Source organism: Pecten maximus, chromosome 13 (genome assembly GCF_902652985.1).
Source record: "Pecten maximus chromosome 13, xPecMax1.1, whole genome shotgun sequence".
In the NCBI taxonomy this organism is placed as follows: domain Eukaryota; kingdom Metazoa; phylum Mollusca; class Bivalvia; order Pectinida; family Pectinidae; genus Pecten; species Pecten maximus.
In genome coordinates, this window is record NC_047027.1 from 33,698,803 (window position 1) to 33,711,776 (window position 12,974).

General features: G+C 36.6%; 1 protein-coding gene across 1 annotated transcript in view; it reads left to right on the plus strand.

Moving 5' to 3' along the window:
• Positions 1-12,974, plus strand: part of LOC117340888 (centrosomal protein of 164 kDa-like) — a 62,511-nt gene that overhangs the window by 37,734 nt on the left and 11,803 nt on the right. Inside the window, 11 exon segments of the mRNA XM_033902669.1 lie at positions 157-279; positions 733-876; positions 2,814-2,879; positions 6,054-6,137; positions 6,946-7,014; positions 7,226-7,419; positions 8,192-8,403; positions 9,113-9,275; positions 11,857-12,010; positions 12,220-12,396; positions 12,804-12,948. Coding sequence (XP_033758560.1) covers positions 157-279; positions 733-876; positions 2,814-2,879; positions 6,054-6,137; positions 6,946-7,014; positions 7,226-7,419; positions 8,192-8,403; positions 9,113-9,275; positions 11,857-12,010; positions 12,220-12,396; positions 12,804-12,948 — 1,531 coding nt within the window.

Consider the following 12,974-nt stretch of genomic DNA (forward strand, 5'->3'; position numbering starts at 1 on the left):
AAACGAATGTTGTTCTGTGCTATAGTATCAATTCAATATCGTGCTTCGGCAGCTCATCAAATGCTCAAATAGAGATAATTTGCATAAGACAAACAAGACTGTTTATTTACATGTTTGTTGTGATAGCTGTGTTTATTTACATGTTTGTTGTGATAGCTGGATGAGGTTATGGCTGAGCGACGACAGGATGTTCAGCAGCAGCAGCAGAAGGAGCTGGGACGCCTCAGAGATGAGCATGACAGCACCATCCGAAAACTCCGTGACGAGTTCCAAGATAAGGTACACAGCGTGGTAGAGGTGATCTGGTGAATTAAATATGGATTGTATATTCATTGTTACATAAAAAGAAATTATGCCAATAAAATCCTGTGGTAAATAAGTAATTTAAATATCTATAGTACATATATTTTGTGTTAAAATGGGAGGGGCCGCAGTGTCTGAGTGGTTAAGGTGTCCCGACACTTTATCACTAGCCCTCCACCTCTGGGTTGCGAGTTCGAAACCTACGTGGGGCAGTTGCCAGGTACTGACCGTAGACAGGTGGTTTTTCTCCAGGTACTCCGGCTATCCTCCACCTCTAAAACTAGGCACGTCCTTAAATAACCCTGGTTGTTAATAGGACGTTAAACAAAATAAACCAAGTGTTAAAATCGGTAAAGGCCATAGAAACAGAGAGATCGTTGTAATAATTTTTCCATGCGTACAAATTCCATTTAAATTTTCTTGATTTAGGAGAGGAAGGAAAGACAACTCTTGGACGAGAAAATTGAGAGTGAGGTTCGGAAGCTCCAGAAACAGAGTGAACGGGACTTGGAGGAAGCTCGTCGGAAATTTGAACGGAAACGAGAATCTATGGCTGAACAACTTGAGGATGAGGTGAGATATGATTGGAGAGCTATCTAAGGGACGTAACTCTGTCGTATATCTTTAAATGTAAAATACATCATTTTAGTATGGATAGTGATGTAGTTTGTGGCCTTCATTGGTATGATGTCACAAAACATAGTCCGTGAAGATGTCATTTGTCTCATTTATACAATGAAATTTCCAGCATAGAATTATAGCATTGCTTTAAGAAATAGTGTGCTTCATAATTTTGTCATACACGACATATCTGTGCTAGAGAAGAACTATTTAGTACGGTATAATAGGCTATTTTTCATGTGCATGATGTTTTTACTATATTCGTTTAAAACTATACCATTGATACTGCGAAATATATCCCAACTTTGTTGTGTAAAATGGTTTTGTTAGGACGAGTCTGAATGAAGTAACTGGTATTGGAGCTAGGTAATACATACTTTCACTTGTAATTTTCAAGGAGTAACTGTTTATACTGAGTTCATGGTGTATCTCAGGGTTTCTACTTGCTATTTTATAAATAGGGTAATTCTTGGATTAAATGGGGTCTGCTTCAGATTGAATGAAATCAAATTGTGTCGTATTTCTGTTAAATGGAGTCATTCTTGGATTATATGTGGTCTGTCTCAGATTAAATAGTGTCCTTATAGATTGTTTGAATGGAATTCTGAGAATAACTTCATGGGTTCCTCTCTTATTTATTTCTTTAAAAGGCTATTGGGACAGCTCGAACTCTGATATTATACCTTGGTAGTTCTCAGCATTAAAATCATAGAAACTGTGAGGGCATATTCCAGAAATTGTGAGGGCATATTCCAGAAACTGTGAGGGCATATTCCTGAAATTGTGAGGGCATATTCCAGAAACTGTGAGGGCATATTCCAGAAACTGTGAGGGCATATTCCTGAAACTGTGAGGGCATATTCCTGAAACTGTTAGGGCATATTCCTGAAACTGTGGGGGCATATTCCTGAAACTGTGGGGGCATATTCCAGAAACTGTGAGGGCATATTCCAGAAACTGAGGGCATATTCCTGTCATAACTGAATATTTGCCAAGTTAATTATTTCACAGTATTTATTCTGATTATAGTCTGCTCATGTCTGTAGATTTCTCGCTTATGTGGCATACATAACTGTTGGTTATGTCCCCTGAATTATCTTGGCTTTACCATGCCAGTTACTGTCATTGCTTAAGATGTTTTGGTACGTTAAACTAAAATAATCATAATTGGGAGCACCTGAGCTAGTAGCCATTTTGAATGTGATAGCTAAATTGCTGTCTGTACGGTAGTTTGTGTTAAGTCTATATTAAGTTTATTGCACCGAAGTATTTTAAATAATTACAATAGGTGTCATAGGTAAGTGCGGAGATAATTAAGACAAGATATCCATTCATCTATGTCCCCTTAGCAAGCTAATTAACCTTTCGAATCCACTTAATTATCTTAACAAGTTGACATAATTATCAGGAAAACTTTTCTTATTTACAGTAAGCCAACATATTAGAATGATTTTGGTAAGATTATTATCTCCACAAAAATCAAGTGGTGGTAGGAATATGCCACCAAAGAAACAGTCCACAATGTTTTGTTATTATAGGTCAGCGGATCATGAATCATGGGTATCAAGAAAATAAGATATTAAAAAATAGCCAGTTATGCAGTCCATAAATTTAGAAGACTTAATACTACTTATATTTAATTTCAATAGTAGGACCTTTGAGAAGAGAAAGTCCAACTTCTGTTTGTTGATGCTTCACAATATGCAGATACACATAGTTTTTAATAGACTAAATAGCTGCATAGTATATATATACTATATAGATCATTTTCGTTTCTAGGCTATTTCATTGCAATATTTACATATATCATATGTATCTTCATCGTCATCGTCATTTTCATCATCATCAGTTATGTATATCATGTGTATCTTCATCGTCATCATTGACAGTTTAAACAGCAGCTGAAGGAGCAGAAACACAAGCTCCGGCGCCAGACTTCTAGTCTAGATAGACAGGTGACACGCACGCTATCAGCTGAATCTGTATCCATATAGAGCTTGTAAATTAGTCTTGTTGTTGTAGATGTATGCATGCAAGCAAAGCTTTTATCCGAACATGATTTATTATGACTGATATGACTGTTTGAATGCTGTCCTGGTGTCCATTTTTAAGCATGTTCCAAACTTGTCCGAGGTTTAGTAAATGTGGACAAATATTTCATATTGCGGCTGTTCTCCTGCTTGGAATGGGTACTTGCATGGCTGTGTAAGTTATCTTCACAGGATGTCAAATAATTTTAGATTATATGTCTACATAACTTCAATGATTGATCCAAACCCCTATAGAACCCCCCTCCCCATTTCCAAAATTATTAACAAATGAACCAAAAATATACTTATGTCCCATCAGTGAAGGTTGCTCAGGATCATTATATCTGAGGAAAGAAAAATGAATTAACAATTTATACTAGATATGTATTTATACTTGTGAAAAACATAGGGTAGAATTAATTAAACTTACAATATTTAGAAGAGTGTTGCAACACAAATATTGGATAAATTCAAAATTTTAGCAGTTATCGGACAGAACCTATAGCAGTTGTGAGAGTAATGGACGAATGTTATTGAACACATTTTTTTTTCTTGTAACATATACATGATTTAGGAATTGCCCTGAGATTTTGTGAAAGTGTTCAGCTCTTTGTAATACATGTATCTAATTCATTTCCTAAGACCTGGTTATAGCTGTAGCAACAGAGGCAAATACAGCATGCTTTAAAGTGAACAATTTCTAACTTCAAGATATAGAAAATAAGGATGACCTTTTTTCCAGGATTTCTGGTAGGATACCTCAGAACATTAGTTAATACATTTTCTGTATATGTATATATTAAAGGTATATAATGTAACACTGTAGTCATTTCATTGAAGTTACGTGATACACTCAATGCTTGTTGGTGGCGGGGCCCTATCACTGCATGCTTCTTTGTAATGCATGTCATCATATAAACAGATGTAGAACAATGATTCATTTTAATGCACATCATCATCTTCAGATGTTGAGCCAATATTTGTTATGACGTCACAATGCACATCATTGTATTCAGATGTTGAGCCAAGATTTGTTATGACATTATATGACGTTATAATACGCATCATTATAATTAGATGTGGAGCCACAATCTGTTATGACGTCATAATACACATCATTATAATCATATGTGGAGCCTTGTTTTTTTCCAATATTGATATATTTATTTAATTATACCCCCGCAACGAAGTTAGGGGGGTATACTGAAATCAGGTTGTCTGTCCGTCCGTCCGTCCGTCTGTCTGTCTGTCTGTAGACGCATTTTGTCCGGACAACGCCTCCTAAACTGATGGGCCAATTCGGATGAAACTTCACACAAATATTAATGATCATGTGTAGATGTGCATGCCACTTTATTTTTCTCAAAATTATGGTTGCTATGGCAACTGGTCACTATAAACAGGTTTTCCGATAAGAACCATAACTTTAAGTTTGTCCAGACAACTCCTAAACTAAATGGCCAATTTCAATGAAACTTCACACAAATATAGAGGACCATGTGTAGATGTGCATGCCACTTTCTTTTCTTTCAAAATTATGGTTTCTATGGCAACTGGTCACTATAAACAGGTTTTCTGATAAGAACCATAACTTTAAGTTTGTCCGGACAACTCCTCCTAAACTAAATGGCCAATTTCCATGAAACTTCACACAAATATAGAGGACCATGTGTAGATGTGCATGCTACTTTCTTTTTTTTCAAAATTATGGTTGCTATGGCAACTGGTCACTATAAACAGGTTTTCTGATAAGAACCATAACTTTAAGTATGTCCGGACAACTCCTAAACCGAAGGGCTGATTTCAATGAAACTTCACATAAATATAGAGGACCATGTGTAGATGTGCATGCCACTTTATTTTTCACAAAATTATGGTTATTATGGCAACTGGTCACTATAAACAGGTTTTCTGATAAGAACCATAACTTTAAGTTTGTCCGGACAACTCCTAAACTAAATGGCCAATTTCAATGAAACTTCAAACACATATAGAAGACCATGTGTAGATGTGCATGCCACTTTATTTTTTAACAGTTCCAATTCACCATTGACTCGTGCAGATTGCGGGGGTATTAGTCAGCCATCCTGGTGACAGTTCTAGTTATCTATTTATATCGGAGGTCATTCTACATTTCTTTCAGATGTGGAGTTAATAGATACTTAGACTTGTATTTGATCTGAAATATCCTAGATTCTTGCTATGTGTTCATTTTAAAATTGATGTGTGGAGAACTACTCCCTTTTGGGGGATATCACTTTACTAGAAAACATCTTCTGAATCAGTAAATTTGTCTGACCTTCAAATAAGATATTATATAACATCTATCCTGTGTATATGTTATCATAGTGAGAGTATATTGCTCACATTTCTAATATTTTCCAAAATAATCTCAATACATTCTGTCACCTTTAGTGATATACCATATCAATCCTCAAATAAGTCCACTTCCATTGTGACAAAAAGAGAGCTAAAGTTTGGAAGGAAGCTTACTTCTGATAAACATTTGTCCAAATACTAGTCTATCAAAAGGGGCTTATTTCTATGATATCAGTATTCTGTAACTGTTTTTAATGTCTGAACAAAGTTCACTTAGAGATTCTTATTTATGATTGGTTTTACTATTTAATATTTTAATGTAAAAAGCAATTTATCTCCCAAATCATTATTTTCTCTTTGAATATATCTCTAAATTATTATTTTCTGACTTTCACTCAATATTAGAAATTATCTCTAAATATTGACAGTCTTTCCTGATTTAATTATAGAAATTAGTATTAAATATACCTCCAAATATTTTCATCTTGTTTGTAGGTCCCCAATACCGGTATTATAGTCTGCATAATATTAAATTATGTACTGTGTATTCAAAAGTAAAATATATACACCAATATTTACATTCTTTCCTGATTTACAATTGGTAATTGCCATTTCTGTCAGTCCATCACCTAACATTGTTATAAATTTCTGACATTTCAAACACCTTGACCCGAGACAATGGCTATTGTTGATATGAGCAAAACTACAATTTTGCTGTGAGTTGACATTTGTATGGAGATTGTGTGACTATAAAGTTAATACAAAGTGTTTTGTTTATAGGAGGAAGAATATCAGGAAAAAGTAGCAGAATTTGAACGGAAGAAGACAAACCTGGAAAAGTCTGCCAAGAATTTAGATACTCAGGTTTGTATTTATTAGCTCACCTGGTCCAAAGAAAATCATTCTTGTTCCATATATCTCATGAAACCAGGTGAGTGATACAGGCCCTCTGGACCTCTTGTAAATAATTATGTCATCATGCTTTATAGATTTCTACATCTTATACAGTCATCAGATACAGCAGTACAACTGTCTTAGTAGTAAGGAGGTGTGTGTGTGGAGGGGGGTTAAGTGGTTATTGTGTCCAGACACTTTATCACTAGCCCTCCACCTCTGGGTCATGAGTTAAAAACCCACCTGGGGCTGTTGCCTAGTACTGACCGTAGGTCGGCGGTTTTTCTCCGGGTACTCCAGGTACTCCGGCTTTCCTCCACCTCCAAAACCTGGCACGTCCTTAAATGATCCTGGCTGTTAATAGGACGTTAAACAAAATAAACGAAACTTGGACATTAAACAAAATAAACCAAACTTAATGGTAGCAGATTAAAGAAGCTGTGTCATTTATAGAACTGAAAGGGAAACTTGGTTACTATCTAGTAGGGATTTCACAAGTGACCAGTCTGTGTGAGTGTTCTGGCCTCTGGGGATGAAAAATCGAAGTTGTAGCTTTAAAAGAAACACAACAGAAAACTGTGGATATTATTGAGAGAAATTACAATTTAGATTCTTTGGTTAGGAAGTGCCCATAGAGAATGGACAGCAATTGATTTTTACTGATTGTTGTGACACTATTAATTGTCATAAGTTTTCTTTTATAATTTCTAAATAAACGCATGGAATTTTGTTGATGGTCTGAAGATGTCAGTATAATTGAATTTTTTTTCTGTCACAGGAAAAGAAATTGGATGAAAGAAGAAAGAAATTTCGAGAAGATAAAGATAGTTTTGAGTTGGATCAAGATGTAAGTTTATTGCAGCTTTTAATATTGTTTTAGCTTCAACAATAGCTCTGTGTATATAACTGTTTTCATCCTTGTCAACCAAACTGTATTGGTACAAGGTGGTTACAAAGCAAATAGCTGGAATGTTTGAAAAAATTATAAAAACATTGTTGTTCAATTATTGTCTTACTGAGCTGTGACCTCTGTTTTTAAATGAACATTTTTGCTATAGGACGCATTCTCCAGTAAAAACAACCAACTTAGCACTCGGGAGTTGGAGAGGCTGAAGGAAGAACGGAAACAGATCTCCGAAGAAATTAAGGCAGAGAATGACACTCTTGAACAGCTCAAGTCTGAACGACGCACGATCGAGTCGGACATCACCAAGCTGAAGATGACTCGGGAAAACAATAACAGGAAACTAAAGTAAGAATTAGGGGAATTTTTGACTTTGGTATATATCATCTAAATTCAATTATAACTTAAATCATCAATTGTTTTGATTTGGTATATATCACCTAAATTCAATTATAACTTAAAATCATCAATTGTTTTGATTTGGTATATATCATCTAAATTCAATTATAACTTAAAATCATCAATTGTTTTGATTTGGTATATATCACCCAAATTTAATTATAACTAATTTTCTTTCATTTCATAATGGCCTTTAGCAATTTCCTTGAAAATTAAAGTACATGACATGAAACATTTATAGGGTACATCATAATTTCCCGGGTTTAAGCTCTTTACAAACGGTGACAGTGTTAGTATTCCAGTTACTGGGAAAAGTACGAAATATTGCGATTTAATCAGCTGAAAAGAAAAATGCTGATGTTCTTTGTTTCTTTATATCATAATCAGAACTTTTTTTTTAAATATCTTGCCTTTGTCTCTTCTGAAAATGAAGTGTTGTGACTCTTTTTAGTTGTATGTGATAAAATTCATTTCTCTTTTACTGGAGATCGAACCCCGGAACTATAAGCTAATGCTCCAATAGATAAGACATTATTCTTCATAGCATCATTAATAAGCAAGTAGTATTTACTGAAGTTATATATTATACAGCTGGCCACTTCAGTGAGTGTAGTTTGTTGAAGCCTTGAGATAAGTGAAAGTTGTAATTTAACATAGCTGACCACTTCAGTGAGTGAAGTTCTTTGAAGCCTTGAGATAAGTGAAAGTTGTAATTTTACAGTGAGATGAAGGAACGTATGGATCGTAAAGGCAAGGATCTGGACAGTTTACAACAACGAATCATCGTCGCTGCCGACGAGACAAAATCCATTGCTGAAGAGAGGCTCCGGGCCAGCAGTGCAGCGAGGTCATATGGTACGCCTGATGTAAACGCCACACCAACACGGCGTACCCCAGTTGCAGGTTTACTCAGCGACGACGAAATTATCACTGGTAAGATGTAGATATTAAATGAAGCGCCCAAGTCTGATGTATGAAGTGATGTTTTCTCTGCCCATCTGTCCTACACAACTCTCAGTCACTAGTTAATTCTACTGTAATAACACTCAAAATACTTCAAACCATTTCTCCTTTACATGACTGTGAACTTTGACATTTTATAGTCATAAGTGTGTTCACGTATAGCAGTGTGAGGTCAAGTTTATAATAACTGACATGTAATGATGTTGGTTGTTATCCTGCCAGTTAGTAAGTACGGAGTATATAGTAATCACATACACTGTTTACTGACCAGGGGGGTCGGGTGTATCGTTGTGAGTTTTGTAGAGAAAACTAGTATAGGGATAGCCAGCCTTCTCTAAAGACTAATGAATACTCTTGTGTCCTAAAACCCAGACAACACAGTGAGTATATACGTAGCTCACACGACTGTCGTTTGCTAGGTAAAGAGACCAAAGAGACCGCTCTCCGATACCCTGCGGGATTATATATGAGCTCTCATGTGGAACGAGTTCCAACCAAGGGAGATAACTCGCCAGATTTCCACTACAGTTCATTGTTCAAGATAACTCGCCAGATTTCCACTACAGTTCATTGTTCAAATTCAATAATTATACAGGAATTGGTAATTGATAACAATGTCTTGTTGATGATGTAATTGATGAAAATTAATCTTTGTTACAACTCTGTGGTGTCTGTTTAGATGTGCCTCCGAAAAGACGAGCCAAGAGAATACACTACTTGGATGAACGGACAGATGAGGAGGATGTGTCGTCATTCGGTGGACGAGCTTGGCAGGATCTTTTGTCGGATGACGATAGCCTGGATGACGTCCCTATAGCCAGACATGTTCCACGCAACAATGGGTAGGTTACAGATTTGTCAGCTATGGAAGCTCAATTGTTTTTGGCAGTTCTTATTGTCTTCATCCTAATAAAACCCTAACTCAACAACACATCAGTGTATTACTAGTTACGGTAGCAGTTCGTTCTAATGGTTGATATTTCACAACTTCAGTTGAACTCCTTGACAGCATTCTACAGGATATGTATCCTACCCTTACTGATCTAACTTATCATCTGCCACCGGTTGTAGGATATCCTAACCTGCTGATATACCAAAAGTTCTTCATTAGTCCCCTAGCGGTGAAGTCGGGGGGGTGGGGACTTAAGATTTTCTCCCCATCAGTCTGTTTGTCTGTCTGTCCATCCGCTTATATTTCCGCTTTTTTCTCAGCCATGCTTCAAGGTATGTTGGTATGTAACTTCAGTATGAGTAGCTGCAGATTAAGTTTGAGCTTCAGAGTTTTGGGTCAAGGTTAAGGTCATTGTTACTATTTTTAGCGGGGGCCATTAGGGGAGATGTATTACTTTAGTAATGCCCAGCATGATTGTTCTAATCATAAGGCATTACATCACTGTCAACAGTTCCTCTGGTCTGTTTCTAATATTATAAAAGATGGCTGTCGCATTCAAAATGATAAAATATAAAATATAACTGATATATTGCTGGACGATACTATCATTCACAAACTAGTTGGCCATAACATATTTGAATGTAACACATTTCACAGATGACTTTAAAAAATGGTAGAATTACTTCTGCAATATAAAAACCTGCTGAGACGGTGGGAAGTGGATATGTTTTTGGACTTTTTCATGAAGACAGAATTGTGTACAGTCAAACCTGCTCTAACGACCCCCCGTATATAACGACTGCCTGTCTATAACGACCGGTTTTAAGATTCCCCGTGAGATTTTACTATATAACGACCCTCTGTATAGCGACTACCTGTCTAATGTGGCTAACGACCGGTGATTTCGGAACGGCGGTCGCTAATTTGTTTTCTATAGCGACCGATTTATGTCAGCCATCTTCTGCTCTCGGCAGTCATCCCTCATAAAATCCCCGGAAAATTCAGACACATCGACCCTGGCTTGATTATACAAACAAAGGACCACCACAACACTGGCCTGAGTATATAAACAAAAGACTCCTACCACCTGTTAGCCTATAATTACTGTAGCTGCCCTGGCCTGGGGCCCGGTAAGAGAGGAGTCGGGTCACCATGCGTGTCGGTATTACATTACAACTGTGCACAGGTGGCTTCATTTGACACGGTCAGTTAATTTTGTGATTACAACTAGGATACATCACTTCAATAACAAACACTGGTCATATCTGTCAACAAGATTTACTCACATGAAAGCCAATAATGCCTTTCTTAATCGTAGCTGTCGGTACTAGCGTTTGTACTGCCGCCATCTTTAAATAGTCAATACTAATAAAAAGTCGTAAACTGACACAAATATCCGGATTTCAATTTGGGTCAGAAAAAAAAAAAATTTTGGTTTAAAGAAGTAAGACTATAACACAAAGTAATTAGTAGTAACACAAATATAATTAATTCATTAATTATTGTGTATTCTTTTTCTTTATTTATGAAAGAAAGGGAGATAATAATAAATTTGATAGATACATATAGCATTATTTCAGAACAAAATATTAAAAAAAAAAATTATCCATAAGACCATTTTGAGTTATATTTTGTGTTTGGGTCCACAAATCATTAAATATTAAACCCTTCAGATTTTTAAAGTTTGAATTTATTTAACCTCTGACTGGTCTTCTGAATGCCCTGTTCAATGACAATTTATTTATGGCAGGTTAAAGTAAATTGGTTGGTGCAATAATTTGGACCTGTCTATAAAGGCAACCTGTCTATAGTGACCGTTTTTCTGCCTCCCCTTGGGCGGTCGCTATAGACAGGTTTGACTGTATATAGCATTTGTATCCTATGGGGTATTGTAACACAACACCATATGGTTTACAATAGTTAATTTTATTTGTACTTCGCGTTGAGTCTATTTGGTTATATAGGTTATCACATCCATGTCCATTGTTCTCTCTCACCCTCACCTCCGCGTGTCCTCTCTTCTCCCTCTCCCCTTCTTGTTCTACCCAAGGGAGCTCTCCCTTCCCCGTCCAGGAGAGCTCCCTCTCCTTCAGCGTTCTCCTCTTGTTCTCTCCCTACACCTTTAGCTTTTCTCCCTATATCTAATATCCCGTGTACTTAAGTTTAGCAACGTTCCTTCTGCCCCGCCTCTTTGCATATAATTAACATTGCACGTGCGGAAACATATGTACCTGATCATTGATCCCCCTCCCTGTAATCTATCTATTATTGTCATCGCTTGTCATGACTATAGCAATACCATCTAAGATTGGAGTGATCCTTTCCCTAATCTATCACTCAGGAAAAACACACGGCCTACACCTCTGAGTATCAGATTCGACACACAACCTGTCAATCACAGGTGTTGTTTTCCCCTAGTCGATTATTCCGTGACTTTTGACCTCCTGTCTCTGATAGCTACTATTTCAAATGATGTATTAAACTTATACATATTCTAAGCCCATTTTGTTACAGTATTCTTTCTTTTACAGTGAACTTAAGGAACACTTTTCTAAAGAGAAAACTGCTATTTCTGCTACTAAAGAATTCCTGCGTAAACAGAGGCAGTCTTTAAAACGCCGGCAGTCTGCACTTCAAGCTGCCCGTCAGGAGCTTACAAAAGATATTGTAAAACAGAGGCAAGGGGTAAGGGGTGTTGTCCAAAACTTTTTATTCCAATCTTACGCCATTTTATAATGCTCTTAATATTAATCCTAGAACCAGTTGATCAATGATGTATCAGAAAGTTGATTGTTTCACAATTTTATTTTGATAAATTTCATTTTAATAAATTATATTTTAATAAATTATATTTTAATAAATTAAGCAGAGTTATTGGCCTTACTTTGTTCCAGAATCTGTCACCAGATAGCGCCTCTGTGCTGGCGGATGTGAAACAGAGCCTGGAGAGAGAGGAGTTTGAGCTGGACCAGATTGAGTCACAGATGAGGACTGGCAGTCGTCTCGTCAGGGAGAAGGAGAGACGACTACGTCAACTCAAGTCTCAGGTCCACACAGGCAACATTGTACATGTAAGGGGCTCGAGTTATATTGTGTCAACATGTGGAAAAGTTTATTATGAATGTATACTGTAAAAGATTTTTTTTTAACGAGAAAAATTTTCAGTTTTGCTAAAGGTTTAAAGTAAAATGGATGTTATTTTCATGAAAACTGTGAAAATCGTTTTCTTTGCGGATTTACTGTCAAGGTATCACATTTAAACAATTTCAGTTTGATTCAGACTGACTAAGAATATGTCTAGTAAAAGATTCACAAGCTAAGTTTAAGTTTAGTGTGAATATTTTATTGGTTGAGTTTCATTATTATTTAAAGATACATTAACTATAGGTGGAGCTAACCTACCCATCATGCTACGATTTGAAAACGCTTCATAATCCTGTCCTTGATTTTCACTGTTTGAACTTGTCGGTCGTTACAGCAGTCGGAGAGTGACAGCGACATTGATTATTCCCCGTTCGAGCATCACTACCGTCCCGCCAGCATGCCGAACCTTGACCTCAGTGAAGACGAGGGCAGCAGTGGTATCAGTAGTAACGACAACAGCCTTGACAACGTCATCAGGGGTAAGTGTCAGAGGTCAAAGGTTACA